Source organism: Bombus bifarius, unplaced genomic scaffold, assembly GCF_011952205.1.
Source record: "Bombus bifarius isolate JDL3187 unplaced genomic scaffold, Bbif_JDL3187 scf7180000008056, whole genome shotgun sequence".
In the NCBI taxonomy this organism is placed as follows: Eukaryota; Metazoa; Arthropoda; class Insecta; order Hymenoptera; family Apidae; genus Bombus; species Bombus bifarius.
The window spans coordinates 311097-334781 of NW_022884421.1; the positions used below are offsets into that span (position 1 = coordinate 311097).

General features: G+C 35.3%; 1 protein-coding gene across 14 annotated transcripts; it reads right to left on the bottom strand.

The window, feature by feature from the left end:
• Positions 1-423: 423 nt before the first annotated feature.
• Positions 424-23675, bottom strand: LOC117208171 (afadin-like). 14 transcript variants are annotated; one of them, XM_033449113.1, is made up of 25 exons: positions 17482-17593; positions 17180-17372; positions 16767-17051; positions 16307-16590; positions 16015-16117; positions 13792-13888; positions 13245-13550; positions 12654-12933; positions 11831-12487; positions 11473-11721; positions 11185-11325; positions 11006-11071; positions 10703-10776; positions 10460-10578; positions 7558-10032; positions 6697-6801; positions 6159-6303; positions 5692-5985; positions 4474-5547; positions 4263-4392; positions 3350-4196; positions 2978-3243; positions 2586-2701; positions 2351-2495; positions 2064-2234 (listed from the first exon to the last, which is right to left on the bottom strand). In XM_033449113.1, exons 1-25 carry the CDS (start codon positions 17590-17592, stop codon positions 2208-2210), a joined length of 8589 nt encoding a protein of 2862 aa, XP_033305004.1. In that variant the 5' UTR covers position 17593; the 3' UTR covers positions 2064-2207. The 14 variants fall into 14 exon arrangements, with proteins under 14 accessions (XP_033304995.1, XP_033305009.1, XP_033305004.1 ...); XM_033449107.1 differs by adding an exon at positions 23515-23675 and having other exon boundaries at positions 2138-2495; XM_033449112.1 differs by adding an exon at positions 23047-23065 and having other exon boundaries at positions 2138-2495.
• Positions 23676-23685: the final 10 nt, after the last annotated feature.

Genomic DNA, 23685 nt, shown 5'->3' on the forward strand with positions numbered 1-23685 from the left:
CAGTTGTATCGTTAAACTTTGCTACGAAAAGTGACAAGTAGTTAATAAACTTTTAATTACGTTAAAGAAACGATATGAGATCTGTATTACAGATGGTAGAATACTAAGATTTAGAATACTATAAATACGATCCTTTGGAATTTTCCGATATTAAGTAACGTATTTTTACTCGAAACAAATTAAATTCAGTTATTTATTCTTACTTTTATTTTTTTATTTTCTCTTTAGAAACATGTATGTATATGTATATCATTTATAATTTAATTTTCTAATGGTATTAAGTCAAATATGCATCATTATAGTATTTTTATGAAAAATTGAAATTTTCCTACGTTATAAAATTTGTATTTTAATATAATATATATATATTCTATAGAGATAAATACGTAAGCTTAGGGAAGTAGTTAAATACATAAACCAGAGAAAAGTTCTATTATATTTATTTGCATGTTATATAATACTTTCCTTTCTATTTACTGATGATTGTTTGAAAATATTTCCGTCCTGCTATATACATACGTATCCAAATAATCTCCGTTAGAATTTCTTATAAGTAATATTGTTGTATTTTCTGACAATATATTTTTTATAACCTTAAAATTGTTTCTTTTTCTTTGTTTGTATGTATATTTAGATACTATATAAAAATCAAGGAATTTTTCTTTACCTAAAATACTTTTTTCGATCACTGTAGATTACAAATAATTCTTTTTATTTCTCAATCGCATCGTACGTCTTTTACAATAATTAAAAAATAGGTGATCTGTAAATGTATGTATAATCGTTAATGTATACAATAGTAAACTGTGACAATACTTCGCAATAAGATATACAGTCGTAGGATATTCGTTTTAAATCACTATCAAATTACTTTCGTATCAACGGAACATCAAAATATATGTTAGAAAAAATATAGTGTAGCTATATTATGTAATGTTCTATATTCGCTGTACACAACAAAAATTATATTTTTATGTACCGCGTTACATTTTTGTTAATTTTTCTACCCCTTGTCAATTTCATTTTAGTAAATTTTTTTTTCAATAGATTTTTACGCATTTTTACGTATATGAATACGTATTACGTGAATACGCAATTGTTAAAACAAAAAACAATTCGATGTTGTAATGTAAAGAAATATAAGAATTATAGCGTTCTCTTTTTTATCACTCGACAAGGAGTTATACGTATGTCATTCAATGGACACACATAAAGTAAAATCTTATGATATCGACCGACCATTATATCTACGTACATAGCCGAAGACGGAATAATTATGGTTATTGTAAAAAACTAATTAGCTCCATAACAACGATTAATTGCGTAAATAATCATGTTTTTTCATTTGAAATTTCTTTTGGTCAGATACCAATGTGTATCCTTTCCCTGTTTGCATAATCATTGTCTTATTTTAAAGCTGCCACACATTTGATTAAATTCGTGTATGTTTTATTAATGACGATCGCATTAAAGCTATCGTGCCTCTTGGCTGTGTAACGAAAAGGTGCATACGCGTAAGTCGAAATACTCAGTACCCGATACGCGTCACATCAAATATAAATACGAAACAATATCGTAAATAACAAGTAATTCTAAAAATTCAACTAGTTCTATCTATGTACATTCATGATATAACGTATAATTTTATGATACGTTGTTTCAGTAAAATCGATGTAATAATTCTCAGGTTCCAGGTTATATCCTAGACCTCGGTATAAGCCTTATTTATTGCGTAGAACGCTAATTGGTCCAATGGAATGAGTAGGCATTAAATGCATTCAACATTATCTATGTAGCTAAATGCTAGAGATATGAAGGCCAAGAGATAATAAAATTGTGTGAATGCATTTATTCTACCCTAATAGTTCTAATTAATAATTGTTCTACTACTTGTATTTATATCCATTTTTATAGCATACTCTTGGTCAAGTCTGTGCAAATAGTTGCTGGAATGATCCATGTATACTCATGTAAAATAGTCAGTGCCATTATGAATATAATACATATACACTCTACGTTAAATATAACAACAGTTTGGTTTTGGACCATGACCATGCTATTCTATCTGATTTATTCATATTAGTAACAGTACAATTCTAAAGAAAATAAAACAATTTTCAATTTTCAGTCTTAATTTCTATTGTTGTCGGTTGCTACTGTTGTTATTGATATTACTGCTGTTACTGTTATTGTTATTCGGGTTGTTGCTAGTACTGCTGTTGCTGCCACTGCTGCTGTTATTATTGTTATTATTATTGTGATGATTGTGGTGGTGATTATTGCTATTCAATGTAGGGATAGTGGGATTTCCAATATTATCTATTTCGCGCTGCGCACGTGAAATTTTTACCTTGTCCCGCGGCGTTCCATCCTCACCGGTTTCCATAGCAAACATTTTCATCTTTTCTTTAAAACTTAGCTTTTCAGGTACTTGCCCAACTTGAGAACTTTGTTGCTGCTTTTGTTTTTCAGCGAGCCTTCTTTGTCTGGGATCCCTAAACAAAACAATAAAGTAAAAATCCACGATTCATTTTCTGATTATTAGCAATCATTCGAACACAAAAAATAATAAATTATAGCGTTACTTGTACACTTCTTGAGCACCTATTACACCAGGCGTACTACCAGTAATTGGAGCCCCACAGGATCCTTCGGGTGCTTTTGGAGATGCCAATAAAATTTCTGCGTCATTTATGAAATTCTGAAAGTAATAAGTAAACAGTGAACATACGTTTACATAGTAGTAACTTTAAGTTGCTCGACTATAAATTGGCAAACCATCAAAATTTGTAATAAAAGTTTTCAATTGGAATTGAAATGAAAGCAGGATGAAGCTACCTAATACATGTATATTGAATAAATGATGATATTATCTGCATAAAAAATGTAAATAATTTAAAAATACAATATGTGATTGAACATGTGCGAAAGTGTACACAATTTCAGAAATAATATGTATGTGTATATATAATCTTACATTTGGATCTTCTGTAATGACATCCATAGCCAGAACCTGACTTGCGCTCGAATTTCCAGACGAAACACTTCGTTGCATTGATTCTACATTTGCATTTGAGTCATGAAAAGAGACTCTCTTAACAGACGTTGATTGCGGCTGAGCCAATGTTACTATATTAGATATGTTTGCATTATTCGATCTCAGGGTACTTTGTTGCGACATAACCGCATAACTAGAACCTCGTTCCGGAGGCAGAGGCGCATCGTTGCTAGTATTATGCGTGGCTATCAAAATATATATGTACACATAATCCAAACATAAATGGCGACAATTAGTAGAAGAGGACTTTGTTTTTATTTTGTCATTACTGACAGTGTTATAAATACTTACAAGAGGCGCTTGATCCGTTAATAATTAGGCTGTCCAATCGTAACATACTGGGATGTAACATTTGTTGAGTTTTCAAATGGGATTGCAGCTGTTGCGAATGATGTTGCTGTTGATACATTTGTTGGATTTGCTGTTGTTTGTTAATTTCTTCCTCCTTCTTTTTCGATTGAGTGTCATCGAATTCGACTTGTTTTCGCTTAATTTCCTCGTGTCTACGATGCATTTCTTTTTCTTCGTTAGATTGAGATAAACCAAGTGGTTTTTGAGAAGAGGTCAAATGAAGCAAGGATGACATTTGAATTTGCCCTATGTTATTTGGCATTTGATTGGTGTGTTCATGTTGAAGATCTGACGAAAAATGCGAACCAGAACTCTCTTGTTGCTGTTGATGTGGCTGTTGCTGTTGCTGTTGCAGACAAGTATTTACAATATTTTGCGAAGATTGCTGAGATGAGCCATTGCCCGTGTGTATTGGCACGACGTTGGTAGAATGCATCGGGGAACCACCAACAGATTGACCAGTATGATTTCCTTTGATAGATTGATTGGTTGCATTTGTTCTAGGCAAGTTGAGGTGATGTTGCTCCAATGAATTATTTCGATCTTGTGGCACCGTTGTACGAAGCAGGCTTTGTTGTACTCTTATGTTCTCGGTGTCTAAATCATTACTTTCTTCGTCATCGTCTTGTTGATTGGCAACTTCCTCAGCTCTTTTTTGAAAGTCTCTTTCTAGTTGAAGAGCCCGCAGTTGTTCTTCCTGTTGTGATGTTCTGTGAGATAACGCACTTAATTCCGCTATTTGTTGATCTCGCCACTGTCTTGCAGCTTCTCTTCTACGTGCTTGTTCCTAAATAATTTCATATGATAATAACAATAAAACGATAACAAAGATACATTTAATAAATAAACTTACTCTTTCTTTCTCTTCTCGTTGCCATGGATTTGTAGCACTATATTGATATTGACGTGGTTGTAATGTAGTTCCAGTCGTATTTGCTGGATAATACCCCCCGCGAGGAGGATCCTGCATACTCGCAGTGTACCTGGGTGGATAAATATTATTTCAGTTTTTTAGTCTCATCTATATTATCTAATCTTTCATTAATTAACCAACAAGATATTACCTTGAATCCGATTGTTTACTATAAAGTGGATGAGTCGAAGTGCTTGGCGGCGGCGGCGGAGGACTTTCTGGATATCCTTCTTCCGGTAAAGTAGGCCGTATTGGAATTTCATTAGACATCGTACTTCCTTCCGGCGCAGTTTGCGCTCTATTTATTCCACTTTCGTCATTATAATGTTCGTTTCGTACATCCGAATTTAAATAATACTGCGATCCAACAGCAACATGTTGATTTTGATCCATATATAATTTTCCAATATCTCGTGTACCTTGATCTCTTCCATAGTCGAGCAACATTCCGTTGGATTGTAAGCGAATTAAATCGTTTTTTCCTCTGGCAGATGTCATACTAGCATGTCCATATTGAATATGTCCAAGATTTTGTTGTTGGATATTTTGATGTTGATGTTGGTGCTGGTGTTGATGCTGATGCTGATGTTGATGCTGAAGCTGAAGCTGATGTTGGTGTTGATGTTGATGCGGATGCTGATGTTGCGATTGAGGTTGAGATTGATGTTGGTGTTGATGTTGATGCACGTGTGGAGATTTCCCATATTGGACCATATAGGGGCCATATTGCGCATCCAAGTAACCATAATTCGAAGGTCCCGTTTGTCTCGTGGTTACATGACCAGATGTTGAGATTGATGGTGCGGAGGACACTGTTACTGGTGGACTTGATCCCAAATTTGGTTGGGAACCGATAGATTTTGTTGGTCGGACGGCAGAACTTATCGGGGATTGAACGGACATATTTGTTTTTAAATTATATGCGGCTGGTCGATACTGATTCAATGGGACTGGAATGCCACCTCGTAATTCGCGTCTTCTGACTTCCTCTTGCATTTCTTGAAGCTTTGCTTCTTGTCGTATTATATCCCGAGATGATTGAGATCTTGGAGGCGCTGCACAGCCTTGTTGTTGCGAAAGACCACCAACAAGGTAAGATTGTTGTTGAGGTTGAGGTACATATGCAGATATTGGACGGTCTCTGGCCTGATTCATTTCGAATGTTCCCGGACGATTCAAAGAATTTTGTGAACCTCTCGAGTTCTTTTGCAGCTGCAGAGGATTCCTATAAATTCACGGAAAAGGAACAAATCAGATAATTTTATTTGAAATTCACAGGTCGAGAAAATAAAACTAAAGTAAGAAAACCAAAATGAAAGAATTTTATTAAAACAAATGATAAAAAATAAGAAAAATAAAAGCTATTTACCTGTCATCCGAATGTTGAGACGGACTATGTCGTTGCTTGGTCGTGGTGGTGGTCGTGGTCGCGGTCGTTGTCGTCGCCGTCGTGTCTTGATTCCGATAGATGCTCAAGTTTTGATAAAATCTTTCGGCTTCGTTACTTTGAAGAATATTCGAACTTGGCCCAACATTAGCACTTGAACTATTGTTACTCGTTGTTTGACCAGGGTTCAAATTCGGTGACGATTGTTGTCTACTCACAAGCCCACTCGGTGGTAATGTTCCCATTTTTGTTGGATCATGTAAATTATGACTCGAGCTATTTTAAGAAGAAATATATTATATAAAGAAAGAGGAATGGATAAACATGATTTAAAAAAGATGGTAAAATTATTTTGGGAAGCAAAAGGAATCGAAAATTCTTATGGTACAGTTAGGATCTAAAGTAAGAAAAAATTCACTAAAGTTCGAAAGAAAAATGAATTCTCTTACCGAGAACGTAGCGATGTCGAACCGTTGATTGTGGTCATTGGTGGAGGTGGCTGCGTAACAGGCGGTGTAACGCTGTTACTCGACGATGCCCTGCTATAACCAGGATTGAACACCTCGTGCTGTTGTTTTCCATCCGTTCCTACATCTGTTTTACAGAACCGTACGACACACATTAATTAGTATACATATTTTTGTGAGATAAAATTTTAACCCGGCAACGTGAGAAAACAATGACGCAAAAATAATGGTAATAATGTAATAAATAGCGCGTAAAATGTTAGATACAAAAAATAGAAAGAGAAAGGAAAAAGAAACAAAACGGAACGAGATGAAGCGAGGCGAGACGAAGTGAAAAACGAGAAGGTGAAAAGCGGATTAGAAGTGAGTCATAATATCACGAAAGTAAAGTGTGTGACCAAGTTAGAGGCGAAAGGAGTGCGTGAATCCAACGAGCAACACGATAATGACAACCATATAGCACAGTCTCTCCATCTCGCTATCATTCACTCTCCTTTCTTCAATTATTGTTTCTACTTACTGTGCAATGCTGGCACGGACTTGCTGGTATGTATTTGTTGTTGCGGTGCAGTAGCATCGCGTCCAAGCCGAGATGGTAAGTCTCGTTCACTCATGCGACGAGGTCCTGCGATAGTCACACGTGCGGAAACATATGTTTGCGTAATGTTGTACTTTAATGATATTTATTATGAACATTTAGACAAGCATGAATAACTCAAGCAGTATATTGTGATTCATCCGCCAATTATGAAAAATCAACAGAATAGACTACATCATTCAAAAAATCATATAGAAAATATCAATTTTTCACGCGTGCATCGCACGCTTTATTCAAAAAATGGTTATGTTTATTACATCAATATATTATATACTTCTTCCTGCGAGATTGTGTTTTAATAATGTATGCATGCATGTTTCGTTAATAGCAATAATAACAACACATGTAAATAGCGTAAAGTAAATACATGTAAAGTACGAATGTTGTTATTTATATATGTATAATGTATATATATACAAAGTACAAAGACAGAAAAAAAAGCGGACGTGTAAAATTTAAATTCTAACAAAAGCAAGCTAAGTCCTATTCCTCTCTTTTATACATTTTCATTCATTCTCCTTTTTTTTCTTTCGCTCTACACTTACAACATGCACATAAACATTTATCTCATAGCGAAACGGATTGCTAACGGAAGAAACAGAAGATGTGCTTTTGTGTAGAAGAGGGAAAAAGAATAAGAAAAATTGCTCGAAAGAAAATTATCTTGACATGCGTGAGGTAGGTCGATCATTGGTAAATGACTATTAACTTGCACAACATCCATTATTCCTAATATTGAAAGGCACGCATTAAAAAAATGCGAGAGCAAAATCAATTGCTTACGTAAAAAGAAACCAATATCTAGATGAGTTTGACTCGATCTTGGATAAATCTTGGATAAATCTGATTTTGTCCAATGTTGGTCGAGCTTTACATCGATCTCTATGTCTTTATCAATTATCGAAGTTTCTTTTTCAATCTCCACTGACGCATGTTGATCGCTTTTAATCGGATTCTGTTGGAATTTGTCTTTGACGATGAAATTTTGTTTGCAAGTTTTTAGTCCGTATATTGTTTTGTTATCGTTATCGTTATCTTGCGAGGAATCCTCGTTCCGAGATCGGAAATACTGCTGATCGTTAGTGAGAAACGATGATGCTTCATCAACATCGCCCTGTTGATCAGTAGTTCGTTTCAATTCATTAGTGGAACGGTATTTTTTTCGTTTACACCACCTCTGTTTTCGCTGCTCGCTATCCTCATTACGTGATAATTCTTTTGCCTTTTCAATATTTGGATAGGAATTCGCCAACCGTTTGATCAATTTACCATCGAATAAGAGTGGTTTGCTTGCGTTCGCACTTCGCACACTGTTCTCTCCAATATCCGTCGGCCATGATGACACGAATCTCTGAATATTCGCCTGTATTTCACGCAAAGACAACGATGACGCTGTACCTGACTCTGTATCGACGAAAATGTTGTTTGAAACTTCCATGTCTGTTTCTTTATTCAATACGTGAAAAGAAGGTAGAGAAGGAGAACGAAAAGGAAGAAGCGATGCTCTCGCACCATCGAGATCGGATACTTCCCTCAGTTGTTCTATCACCTGTTTTTGTTCTGACAATGACAACTTCCGTTTACCATCTGTTGATTGACCTTTCCGCACATCGGCTGAATTATTGTGATAGCAATAATAGTTAACATCACCATTTTCATTTAACAGATCTATGGTCGATTTTTCGAACATTTGGTTCAATCCAATTGGTGCAAGATATCGCCGTTTAATTTCGCTATTTCTCAAATCTAGTTCGGATTGACATTCATTGACATCGTCGATAGCGGGAAAACGATAATCCGATCGCTTTTGATAAATTTGAATTGAAGCAACATTAGGTTCTGAAGCAAATTTTTTTGAGCTCTCTAATAATTTAATCGCATTAGGTCGATGATGAATCGGTTCAACATCGCCGAGTTTTGAAAAATGTTTTGCCAACGCGGCTACGCGACCACCACAACCGAGGCGCACCTCTTCCGGTGATTTCCAACATTTGTTGAAAGTCGATATATCACTTGACGTATCGCTATCTAGACCAGACAAGTCAAGATTTAATACTGGAATTACAGCGTTATTAACATTCGGCGTTGTTTTCGAAATCATGCAAATTTTGGAATCACCGTTCTCCTTATTTGATACGTCTTTCTCCACCTTTTTTTCTCTTATCTCGTAATTTTTGTCTCGTTGTTCCAACGCTTGAAATCCAATAATTGTCGTTTTATTAGCTTCTGCGTATTCCTGTTGCCTATTCGATTCTTCTTGTCCATTCTCATTTATGATCTGTGATCTTTTTTCAATCACTGATTGTTGCGAACATCTGGAATATTTGCCCATAACGTCGTTTTTACATCGTGGTAAATTTGATGCAGTGAAATCATCTCGTGAAATATTGGTTACATCAATTACACGATTATTAGATATGTTATTATTCTCCGATTGATACTCGTTGAATTCGTTTAACGGATAACATGACATCGGGGTGTCATCCGTTTGATCGATATAAGGTATCGAATCGAGAGAAAAATTATCACATTTGATACCTAGCGCCGTTGTTGTGGAAACCGAATTTGTCGAATTTAAAATGATTGACGGTGTTTGAACAGCGTTCATATTCATTGGCTGGGTAAATGGAACAGGTTGCTCAACTTTCGAAACAAACGGCAAGCTTGTCGTTTCAGATCTGTGGTTTCTTTGATCGGTTGAAGCGCGTGTATTATTCGTCGAAATAGTACCATCGCGTATTTGCAAATATCTATCACCATGCTCCAAATTCGAACGCAAATCTGTACCGTGGTCATTATCACCATCACCACTACTGTTACCACCACTAACTACTGTTTCTACATTTTCTCGCTTTCCCCGCTGAGACTGCTGTTTTACCGACTCGTTATCGGCATGTTCCGCGTAAGTCCGCGTGTGTGTTAACAATGACGACGGTGTACGATCCCGCAAACACGTTTGTCGCAGGTCTTTCGATTGTGAAATACTCCATAATGGTTTGCAGTACCGATTTGAACCGTCTGAGACGAGGCGAGAAGAATTTAATAAATCGGAATCATGATAATATTTATATTCCAAGTCCTTTGAACAAATCGAAGAAAGAATCGCACCTGGTACTGAATCGATCGAACGTTCCGAACCGATCGCGTGCCTTGGAACGCTCAACAAATTACCCATTGAATGTGACGTAGATGGCTGCTCGTTCGTTTCCTGCACCGATGAAGCTTCCAAGTTTTCGGACTTGGGGCGAATCTTGTGCACTGCTCAAGAACAATCAGTTAGTAAAGCGTTAATTAAGCAATCATCTATATCTGGCTATTTCGCGAGAGCCAGAACCCGATGAATAAAATGACGTGCGGCGACGAATAATACGAGCGAGAACGATTCATGAAAGCGTTATAAGCTGTTTAACATTCCGCAATTAGCAGATTAAAAGCATCGCGCGAGAACGAATTGGAGTATATTTTGCACTATAAATTTAAGCGATCACTTATTTCAGTTTCTTTCTCTTTATCACGTCGCTTTTTTAAGCTCGTTGCCTTACTCTCAAGGTATTTTAATTCTTGTAATATTTCCTTCTCAGTATTAAAGCGAAACGAATTATCGAACGGTGAAACGACACAATCGAATCGCATTGTAATTATTAAAGAAAGTTCAAAACGGTCTTCGAACGAACAACATACGTACCTCTGGTCATTACTGGTGATGGTTGTGATAATAAAGTGGCCAAACCATGATATATGGCACCTTGTTTAGCAACTTCCAATGTTACTATTGGTCCGGTACGTACTAAATATTCAGCAGCTCTACGAAAGAGCAAAGTCAATGCTATTATAAGCCCAACCATAGAAAGAATTAATATGGATAATTTCTCCTAAAATAGTTCTACAACCATTACACAATCTTTAGCACAACCTATACATTACTTACTTTTCCTGAGTAATTCCTACTAAACTTTGTCCGTCCACTTTTAGCAATTGGTCTCCAGCCGTCAATCTGCCGTCCTGCATATGTATGTATATATTTTAATATTGTGTAAAAAAGATGCGATTAGATGTTAACTCGCGTATTCGTTTAAACTACGTAGTATATATATGTCAAAATTAACAATAGAGATTTACATATGGACATAAATGATAGATTTTACTAATGATAGAATAATTATTAATAATTATTTGTGGTCGAATGTAAATTTTCTTCTTGTCTCTATGTACTACATGGAGATTTACTTACAGCATCAGCAGCACCACCAGCAACTACGCTCTTTATATATATCCCGAGCCTATCCTGACCGGCGCCCTGCAACATATCGCAACCGAATGTATATTCTATTGGCGATAACAAGGTATTTGATAAGATTTAAAATATATAATTACATGTAAATATAATACATATAATACAAAAACACATACCTTTGCTGCGACAATGCTCAAACCCATTCCATTGGTAGACTTGTGTAATTTTATTACATGTATCTCAGGCTGAGCACCACTCGGCCCTGTATGACAGGAATAACCTCCAGATCTATTGCTCATTGCGCTTGGACTGCGAAACTATTAAATATTATTGGTAATTAAGATCTTAATTATTGTTCAAGTATCATCATTGCTAGCCGTGGTAGGAAGCAGAACAAGGGGGGAAAAAGAAGGAGGAAGGAGACGGGAACAAGGAAAAAAGAGAGGAAAAAGAAAACAAATTACATTATTGTGGTGATCTATCATGTATATAGTCCAATATCCACTACTGGTGGGTTGTGGTGCCATACGGCATAGACCATCTCGTTGCAATGGCGCTAAAAATTCAGCTAATCCTGGAGGTACACCACGAATAACTTCGCAACTGTATCCATCCTCCGGAAGTAGAAGCGCCAAAGCGAGCGTAGGCTCTTCTTCGAGTCGAATCTCTCTGCCATCAGCACGTGCGAGCGTATCAGCCACGCTTTCGGCTACCTGGAATTTAATATGATAACGCATTACTTATAAATATACTGGAAATCCTACCATGTTTCCACCTTTATCCTTTTTATGTATTATTACATAAGTTTACATATCAACTCACTCTGACTACGTTTTCGATCAATTCCGCAGGAAGTCTTGGTTCATCCGCAGCTGGTTGATATTTTTGCAACAATGCTCTGACCTGAAGAGAATTCAACTTGAAGCACGTAGAGCTCAAGGTAGCAAGTTCCTCCGCATTGTATTTTGGAGCTTGTAGAAGATGAGTCGCTTGCATGATGGTTGCCAAATGACATTGACTCGCGAGTTCCAAGCCTTGCCTTTCAGCCCAAGTTTCCAGAGCGTTTAGTCTCGCCTTTAATCTACGACCGAACCATCTAACGCACAAGTTGGCATTTGAAACTAAAGCGTTAAACGCGGTCGCGTTTATTGTGTGAAACAGGTGACTAAATAATTGAATGGTAAGTGCAGCGTTTACTCTGCATCGCCTAAGTAAAGCCATCGTGCTCGAAAATATTTGAAGAACGCCGGCTTCTTTGGCAGGTTCGTCTGCATCTGCCATGAACTGTGACATTGCCGGTGCTAGTTCCAAGGAAATGCACCTAACCAATGACGCGAATGCTGTATGAACTGCTTCCGTCAAAATATCTTGTGCCCTGGTTGAAAACGCACCTACGTGCCGATCGTTTTTCAACATATGTAGTAGTTCTGAACCGTTTGCTAACCACAGTGCCAACGAGGACGCATCCATATACCGTTCCTGCGACAATGATATGGAATAGAATGATGTATTAAATAACAACAGTAATATTTATATCCTCACCATCACAATCTACCGTACTGATTGTACTTGTACTGATTCAATTGTTCAATAGATCATCTCGAGTTAGGTTATCGAAGTATTATGTATTTCTTCATTAATTTACCTGTATTACTCGTTGAATCATGCTAGCGACATTTGCTAACATCACGGTCAATCTATGAGCTCTCTCCGTTGGTTGCAATTCTGGTCTATAATGTGTGCTTGCGCGATATCTCGCTGCCAAGTAAAGCGTATACGTTGGAGCCAATTTGAACTGCGGCGCCGATGGTTCAACATCTGTGATTACCGCATGAAAAAATGTTTCTTCCGTTTCCTCGAGAAATTCTAATACAGCTGGTAAAATCGGATCCGTCCCACGTGGCTGTCGATCATTCTGCAACGTTCTGTTCGAAACAACAGAAAAATTCGATATCATTCAACGTTGTTCTCCGAAATGCTATGATTGAATTTGTCTTCTCAACCGTTGGATAATTTATCCTTATGCGTATGTTTATCTGTTTACGTTAGTTGTTTATACAACTGTGTTTTTCATATAGAAAACATATTCGTGTTTCGGATTTTATATTTCGAGATGCATGTCGTGGCTTAATCACTCTACATTTCCTTGTTAGATCAAACAATCCGTTCATTATAAAAATGTAACAACGTAAACGTGAATTCTTTCGGTGAAACAGAAAAAGCTATTAAATATTACCTGTTACCATCCCTGCTACTGGTAAGACTGGCAGTTTCTACATTTCCATCGAGATCAAAGGTTGTTTCATAATTGTGCGTTGATTCCGGTGCATGTGTCGGGCTTCGAGTATGGCAAACAGTAGCAACAGCAGCAGCAGGGACAGATGTAGACTTGCTCGGACTAGATGGATGGATAGGTATCGGCCTTTCCGAGCCCACCTCCGTTACATTTGGCTGCAACCGATGCCGCACACCAGCTCCGTTTGGAACTTCGCTACCGTCAGGATTCAATTCTAGCGAAAAGGGCAATCTTTCGTCTTCGTATCTGCGAATCAAACCATGCGTATTACATGTTGTAACGATTGCCTCTCATGGTCCATCATTGGTTCCATTAATATTTCTCAAATTATAAGTTTCCCGTTGTAAGTTACAATTGGTCATCAGTATAGCCAATCCCCCGTATAAATTTAAAATATTTTTCCTTTTGATCAAAGACAACGAGAATTAGATGCACTCTTTTTTCCTAGAACGAACTCTTCCGCTATAATTTTATCATTCCAACAAACCTGTAATCTAATTCGTTCCATTTGCCACTAGGTTTTTTCTTTCGTTTCCGAGGCACATAATCTGAAGGTCTTCTTCGCACATGAAACATAATTGAACCTGTAAATAATGCAAAACACATTTTGTTTATAAAACATCTGTTCTTAATCTACGTAGGTTGCCAAGACTATACTATTTTCATATAAAGAATAACCTACATCACTCTCTATTTATCTCTCTGTGATTTATCATTAATATGTCTTTCGACATTTTAATTTAGGGATATCATGACATGATTCGAATAATAGAACGGTAACGAAAGGAATAGTCATCCCTTTATTTCGCTTTACTCTGTTTCTTCTACTACAATATAATCTTTGCATGTCTTATATGGCCATCGAATTAAAGATATAAATTATTTTACTTGGAAATTTAGAGTGAAATCTGTGAAATCTCTGAAAAACCATCTAAAGTGCCAATGTATCTTTTGAACTTTGTATATGCCCATGAAAGTTCCATTTAGCGGATTTTTAATACATATGACAATAAGTACGTAATTTACTCTTTATGTTAAAGATATCATTCTGGTATCACAGATATACATACAGTCTTGTGTCACATTTTATACCCTTTGCGTGTCCAACTGACCTACATAGTCTACGTTTACTGTTACAACCACACCTTCTCACTTCGTTATTTTGAACGATCTATACCCATTACCAATGTGAAACCATCGATCGAACCGAAAATATACAGCCATATAATAACCTATACTTTTAACAATACTCGATTGAAATTTATATTTTCAAATTTCTCTTCGATTCTGTTCTCCATTATAGAGTTCGTATCAGAAGAATATTGCAACCTATAGAAAGACAAGCAATTTTCCACCTTCTTGAACATGTATTAAACTGTAGATTATTCCTACTATAATTAATTAATAAGTATACAATAATATACAGATACGAAAACTTATTGATAAAAAGCTTTATCGGCATTATACACAGAAACTATTTCTATCCCTGAATAATATATATCACAATTGCAATTCGTGAACGTATTTACGTTACAAATGTATCAATCGAAAAATATTAACAACCAAGAAATCATTACTAGTTATCGACAGAATAACTTTAAAGATTCTTACGTCTAATTCCCCAATCCATCATCGTGTATAAAATTCGTCGATTTCCTTAACTTGGTCCCTGAATATATGTATGCGTGTGCGCACGCGTCTGTGGTCCCTTCTTCGATCGATCACTTCAATTTTGGTCCTCTATATTTCACATTTTTTTCTTTTATAATTAAAATTAAAGAAAATATATGGCCAACTTTATATTATAAAGAAAATTGAGACACAGATTGTATTTTCTCCCTATTTTTTACCAACGATTTTTTTTGCATATTCTAAATTTAACAAATTTTTTCTGTTTTGCCCAAGATTGCGCGAGAAAGAAGAGTAGAGAAAAAATACCGAATTTTTAAATTGGCTAATTAATAGAAGAAAGAACAATACCAGTTTTTTACTTAACGCTTTAATGTTTATCATTCGACACGTCACTCGATAACTTGTAATATTTTCTCACTATTCAACGACGTATTGTGTATCGAAAACTTAGAATATTGTTTTATCCAGATTACTGCATGGAACTTCAAACATTTCGAACAAACGAAGAGATAAAGGAAAATCCTTTTTTTATATTTTAAAAATTTTAAAATTTGTTTGCAGTATAAAAGTTGATACCACGACTGCTAACAGAAGTAACATTAAATTACGTCACAATATTGCGCGACTGAATTTAAGCATTGCAGCCAGAAACAAGGGTTGGTGGGCGGTTCTTTGGTCTCGGCAAGCACGCGCACGCCACAACTTATTATATCTATCGACATAGTGTATACACTGTAGTACACTAGAATACACGACAGAGCACGACACGGCACGGCAGGACATAATGTGAACTGAGGAATCTGAATACGACTATGCTGTTATATCAACGCTATGTAAAATTGTTGATAATTCTTAAAATTTGTCCATCCTGAGCTTCTATATCTTGTAATTTGAGTTCTATCAATTTTTGTTTTATTCGTACCTATCTATATCTATGAATTCTTGAACTACGTCTACTTTTTTCCCCCACTTACACCTTCTGACTCAGATATAAGTGAAAATTATCCTTTTTTCACGATTAAAATTGTAATAATATATAAATAGTATTATTCCTATTAAAAGCTCTAACTACACTTACCGCGTGTAGAAGGATGATTCATAAGAATGGCTAGAGGGCATTCGTCATCGTCTAGTATATACTCCTGCTGTGTTCCTCCATTAATATTATTTTCACTATTTACCTGTAACATACGAAACGAAACATTGAAAAACGAAATATTGAAAAATATACATGTATATAAATTGTTCGACATTCCACGTAGCACATGATATTATAAATGATAATTCCGTAGCATTCTATTGTATATATACGCTATAAACTTCTTATACAGACGAAAAGATGTGGAAAGTAAAAGAAATATTTAGCTGACCTGTACGAGACAATACTGCTGTGGATCCACCTTCTCTAAACCATATTTAGAAAGCATTTCTCGTACGACTTGAACTGCTGAATCTCGGACGCTTAAAAGCAATGTTTTATATGGAACGTCTTTGCATAGCGCCTCGCCGTAAATTTTCAGCGTTCCGCCAGTATCGGGACCGCCATCTTTACTACGAAATTGTTGCAATTTTCTCTCCAATTTTTGTTGACGTCGTCTTCTCATCACAGCTTCAGGGTTTGAAATACTTCTGGTAAAGCTTGTTTCAGGTAACTCTAAAATGGGAACATTATTGTGTTGTACCATACGATATATACATTGAAACACAGCCAAGTTAGAAATGGCCATGTTGTATCAATATCATCAATAACATCGAAATAGTCTTACTATATGTATAACTCGCTTGATATATCGACAATATAACGACATATATCGTTTGTTATCCACTCACCCGTGTAAAGTTTTTCAGCTACTCCATTTTGATCGACGGGTATAGTATTTTCATCTTGTTCTAAACTCTTTAAACGACTCAGCTTTTCCTGTTTCTTCATCTGTTTCTTCTCGCGTTTACTCAACTTTCTGCGAAAACTAGACCCATCCGAAGAAGAGAAACCAACACCTTGAGCGTTGGTTTTGTCATCGATTCTTCTTAACAAAAAGCGTCCCTCGCGGTCATCGATGTGCCAATTTAATTGCACTAACAATGGCTTTTCTTCAAGCCCAAGCTTACGTTCTTCTGTAAATAATGAAAAAGAAGAAGAAGAAGAAAAAGGAGAAGAAGAGACAAGGAGGATAACATCATGACTAATTGCTATGTCAATATATACTTTAACTGCTAACAACCTCTATTACTATTATATTTACCACCATTTTCGTGAATTTCGTAAAGTGCGTATTCAGGAACCGAAAGCATTCGCATATCTGGACGGAATTTTTCAATAAGCGTTTCGATGACCGCTTGACTCGTCGCATCCGACGCTACTCTAATACATTTTGTTGCGACCTTTTGACCGCTATCTTGGAAATAAAATCTCATTACTCCATGGAATTCCAAATCCTGAAAAGTACAAATAAACATTGAGTATATCGCTATTGTCGAACGTGGCGATCAAATTAAATCTCTTGAATAAAAGAAAGAATCAGGTGCAGTAAGCGGAATAATTCACCTCGTTCGGTTCTGAAAGCTCAAACAGATCCAACCTGTTGGCATTCCATTGCTGAATAACACCACGCAGAGCTTCGCGCTCGGCCTTCTTGTTTGCCAGTTCCGTGGCCATTCTAAAATCCACCCAAAGGAACGAGAATAAAGATTATATTCTTTTACCAAATTTTTGTTGATTTTTCATCAATGCCGCTTTATATGCCTTTCATCAAGTCGCGTATATTTTACTCTATCAGCTTAAACATACCGGACAAATATACTCGTTTCAATTGTATTGGTTTGTTACGCGCCAATTAACTTCTCTGACAATCATTTTCTCAAGTAAAAGCTTATCACCATCTACATACTGTTCGGATCGATTTTCGAATAATTGCTATTAGATCGAATTTCAATCGATCGAGTATATAAGATAACAAACGGGATATACCTATCGCTTACAAATAAAAAGATTACACCGTTACACAAATGTGTTCCCATTGCATCGCGATACACTCCAAGTGGTCGTCATCGACGGAAGCGGTTCGATCAAATTAGATTACCAATCGAAATATTGAAAAACAGACAAATGCCACTAACAAGCATATTCTTAAACCAGCGTTTATCTCTGATATATTAAACATATGTGTACATGTAAAATTATAGGAGGCAATATAGAAGGTTTCTTGTCTCCTTGAAAAGAGCTTACCGAACAGAAATATTTTCTACGCACGATGTTGCTTTTTGAGAATGCCTAACACATACAGTAGGGGACAACTTTTAAAAAAACATACATAATCCTCAAAAATGAAGCAAGATCAAGCTCGCGATGTATCCGAGAAATAGCAATAGAGTAACAAAGCGAAACAAGTTTTGTCACAATCGGCAAGAAAAGAGTCGGTTTGAATCGGTTGGGGTCGTCTCGACTCGGACATTCTCGGTAATGTTCGAATACAATCGGTTTAACTCGGAGTGAAACACGTCCAACGAACAAGTCGCATACCACGCATTCCAATCTCCTTCGACCGAGTGTGCATTCGATCTTAAAACCTTAAAAGCGCGCTCGAGTAATTCTCGAACACGCTCGAGTACCCTCCTCACGCACGTTGCACTTTGCATCATTCTGTCATTTCTTTGATGCTCTTTTTCTCTATATCACCTACCCACTTTCAATCGCTCAGCTATCGTCAAACTTTTAATCCAAGAACACGCCTATACCGCGCTATGTGATTTCATTATGCGCTCTCTCCCCTCTGTCTCACGCATGTACGGTGTTCGCATACACATAAGTATGCCAGTACACGGCATGTTCACGTTCACATATACATAGTCTCGTATGCAGTGTCGGATACAACGTTCTCGCATACAAATAAATATTTGCATATACAATGTGAAGAATGGAAAGAAAAATGCCACGTAAAACAATCTACGTTTCGTCAACTACGTAAAAAACTATATCTTTTCTTTTTTGCTTTGTGCAAATTCAAATTCGCAACAGCTCGTTATACGATTCAAAAACAGGTGTTTTCCCACATTGCTCGCATTTTCGCACGTTACATACGTATAATAAACGATTGAAGCAACATAACATTTAAAACTAGAAAATAATTAAATAAGTCTATTATAAACTACTAATAAAGAATTATACGAAAAAATACTTGAGAAATGCTCGGTATAACAAATACAATTGAAACACAGGAAAAATGAAAAGTGGAGAAAGGTAGGAGACTGATGTGTCATCGTACTTACTCTTCTGAGACTGTCATTCTTCTAATACAGTCAAGCGAAATACAAAGTACAAGAAAGATGAACGACTATCCAAATAAAGCCAAACACTTCAAAGGAAAAAAAGATAAAGAAGATGAAAATCTTCTTGATCTAGAGTTAATCTTAGGAAATTTCGAAATATACAAATTTTTTTTAAATCTAAAGGAGTAGTAGTCATTCCTTATAACTTATGCGAAACTTCCTGTTGTTCATCACATTCATATAAACTGTTATTGTAGACAAATCCAATCGAAACCGTAAAAATTTGTTTATAAAAACCTGTCGAATATCAAGCATTTTTCTATCTCCCAAAAAATGTTTCCAATTAAGTATAAGCAGTTCAACGATGAGCTTAATACTCGTATAATCCAGCCCGTTAGCGGGAAAAACACTTTCGTGATATACACAAGTATCATCCAACTTGTGAATCCCACATTTTTTTTTTTATCGCAACGAATAAATAGATAATAATGTTCAATGAGTTAAATTGCCAATAACTTTCCACTAAATACTATAAAAACAAACGCCACACCCAAAGCTTTTTTATTTTACACAACACCGAATGCTACGCGCCTACCCAAACTTATCTCTTGCCGCGTAATTACTAACGAACTGACCGACACGAGTGGACTCGGAAAGCTTGGGCCTCAACAGTATCTTAAGAGGGGGAAAACATTACATATACCTCCTCTTGCTATACCGTTTCCATCACTGACAAATTGCTTACATCCTTTTCTACCTATCCCTCCTCTTCCAATCCATTTCTACCCCTACTATTCTTCCTATCCCGCCACGCTTTTTACTACCTCACTATCATGCCATAATACAGCTTGCTCCGATCTGGTCCGATTCATACCCGTACCGCTTCGTTCCGTTCCATTCCGTTTCGTTTCGTTCTGTTCAGTCCTATTCCGTTCTATTTCATTCTATCTTGTTTCGTTTCCTTCCGTTCCGTACTGTTCTGTTTTGTTCCGTCTTGTCTATATTTCTTCTACTTTCTTCTATTTTATTCTTTTTTTATCTTTCGTACTATATTTATACATACTGCACTTTCAGCGTGTGAAAAAATACAAAAAGATGCGACACAATAAAGTGATTTTATAATTAAAGATCAAAATTATTGATCTGACCGAAGAAATATTTGTTTCAATAAATATTTTATATATTTAACTTGTTGTATATAAATTGTATTAAATATTGAATAGCTTCCTTCCAGTGCATGAAATATTTTACTTATGTATGAACTTGCTAATAAAACGAATCTAATTTTCATTATACGGCTTCGTCGGTAACACCATTATGTGTTACACGACTATACACCAAACAGATAGAAATAAGAAAAAACAATGAGAATAACTTTGTATGATTTCGATAGAAACGAATTTCCTTAAGGTTATATGAAAAGTAAACGACAGATATTACTAGCTCCCAAAACAAATAAACATTCATAAACTGCGAGCTCGCAAATAAATACGTGAAATTTCAGGTTTTTAAGTTTAGACTTTTGTTTGCATAGTAGATGATAACATATGAAAGCTAATACGTGAAAGCTGCTAATCGCGTAACTAACTTCATTGCGCCGTCAAGTTGCCAAAGCTTTGTTGAAAATGGATGCTTAAACGGTCTGTTTATTACCCTCAACTAACCGTTTCCTGCTTATTCCGTTCACATGAATGTACCAAATGAATACGTATGCACACATTTCTGTCTTTAGTTTTTCTTTAAAATCTTCTAGTTTTATTCTTCTCTTCCAAATTTCTAACAAATATATTTTATTATTTATGCGCGTGCGTGCGTATTTATGCATATATGAACATGTATTCGTAACCACTTGGATATTATAACAAAAAGCAAAGAAAACAAATTATAATTATAATGTAGTGTTACATAGTATAAAAAGCATTGAAGAAACAGGATTGTATATACGTAAGTATGTAGAGTACATACTATCAGCGTGTCGCAGTAGCTATCTTGGGTCCTCTTTATTATTGAAGCAACCATTTAGAAACGTTTAAAAAGAAGTCTTTTCAAAGCTTGCATCTAAAGGATGAGCTTGAGAAAGGTCTATAAAAGCTATAGCAGACTTGTCTTACATAGTTATTACGATATATGAAAATTCTTCCTACATATTTTCTTATTTTGTTTTTTATTTATATTTATCGCTTAAACTTATTATAATACATACTATATGCAACGATTTCGATTACACTAAACATCACGAATTATTCATAATTGTTTAACTACGGACTGTAATACAATCTTTATGCAAAGATATAAACGTTTTCAGTAATTACGGTTATTTATATTTTCAAATGACAAATGTAACTCTAGCAAGGATAGTTTGTAATATATGTATGTAACTAAAAGAATTTTTCATCCTCGGTTTCATATATCGTTTGTACTTTTATATCACGATTCAAAGGAGACGGAATCAAAGAAAAATATTTTTGAAAAAATATTAGTTCGAACAAGACAAAAGATTCTGCTGTGAAAACATACTTTCTACCTCTCTGCATAGTCTTTTTCTTTCTCTGTAAAACGAAATATTTTTTTATCACTTATAACATTCCTTGTATTCTTGATCTCTCCGCATCATGGGTAATTTGATTTTGCTAATCTTGATCGTGATCTATACATCTGATTTGGTAAACATGTAACATGTCTCAAGCTTTAATGTTGTTATATATACATGCGTGTCATTTATATGGATGCCAGAATGCGGATACATAATCGATATAAATCTCAAAATATTAATTTAATAGCAAAATGAATTAAAGCATAAACACGTAAACACTTGGAAGTGACAACTTTATCAAAGATAATCAAGTAAACGCGTGCGTATTACGTACAAATCTAAGTACATGCGCATATATACATATTATGCAATTATCTCGGGACTCGAGGCCGAATCAACGTGCATTAACATCGCGTTGGCGATGAACATGTCAATCGTGAAGACTAAACTTTGGTTTTAAATAATGAATTAGGAATTTTCAAAATTAGAAACATCTCTGTTGCTTTCTTCATCTTAAAAATACATATATCCGATTGCTCAATACGTACGTGTATAACGTGTACACGTGTATATTTTTCAATTTGTCGATACTCGAACTCTATTTCTTTAGTAACTTTTCCCGCAAAAGTACGATGAATTTACTTATGTGTACGTATGTATATATACTGTTAAATATTATTAGTCCACCCGGTCTATTGTTATCGTGCATGATAAGATGCCGTCGAAGAACCGTTGATTAACATGTGGAATATGCTTGCGCGATAACTTTTGTTTATTTTTCATTATACATATATATATTATTATCTTGCGTGTATCGATGCTTAACTAAACTTTTCATCAAAATTTGTTTCTTACTTAGAGATCTTTTTTACTAACTTGCGTTTATAGGCAATGTAGGTAATATTTTTGTTTGTCGTGAATGATCATTTGTCCACTTCATTATTTTACTTACTTTAACCTCTCTCACTGACTGACCTTTATATAGTGATTTTATTGGTATTCTTCACAATTTTCTCCATAATCAGTTGCACAAAAATCTTATTATTATCGGTGCCCTCTGCTGACTTGCGACTTAAACAAATGATCAATCGTCACTGAACAGAACGTTGTAATTAATAAAAATTTCAAATGAAGAACTGATATTCAATACCAGTAAAGAATCATATATAGACAAGTAAGTACATACGTGAAAACGTATCAAAAACTGCATAACAAAATGCATTTGAAGAACGTAACACTTAACAATTCACGGATAAAAAATGACAAAGAAATAGGAAAGAATAAAAAGACCTACTCCACAATTAAACTCACACTTGAACTTCTGTGTCTCAAACCTTTAACAGTTCAACTACAATCATAAATACCAACAGGTGTCGCTTTATCGTGTTTCTTTGAACGTATGAATTGGTATAAACAATAATAAATCCATAATGTTAATATTTTACACATAAACTAGAGTACAAGTTTTTATCAAATAAAATCCATTATAAAAGATATATTGAGATGAAATTCAACGTAACAAATCTTATAAGATATCCCAAATAGCTTTTTTAATTAGCTATTTTTCAAATTTCCCATGGTTGTAACTTTGCACTTAATAATTGTTTCACAAAATCGTTTTTGTCTATTGACAATGAGAATATAAAATAATTGTGTGAAACTACAATACTTTAATATTAGAAAACATTGTAATTTGGTCGATATTATAGTATTTAATAAATCATATAACAACAAATGAATAACGCAACAACAGATGTAAATATTGCAAATGTATTTTACGTTTTATTGGTTCGATTCATCTTCGATCATGTTTTATAACTTTTATATGCACTGATCGTGCTGAAAAACAGATATTAAGACGGTATTAATTGAAGTTCACTGTTCACTATTCGCTAATGTCGACACTAACATATCTCACAATGATCAAGAAATATAAGAAGATACAGATGA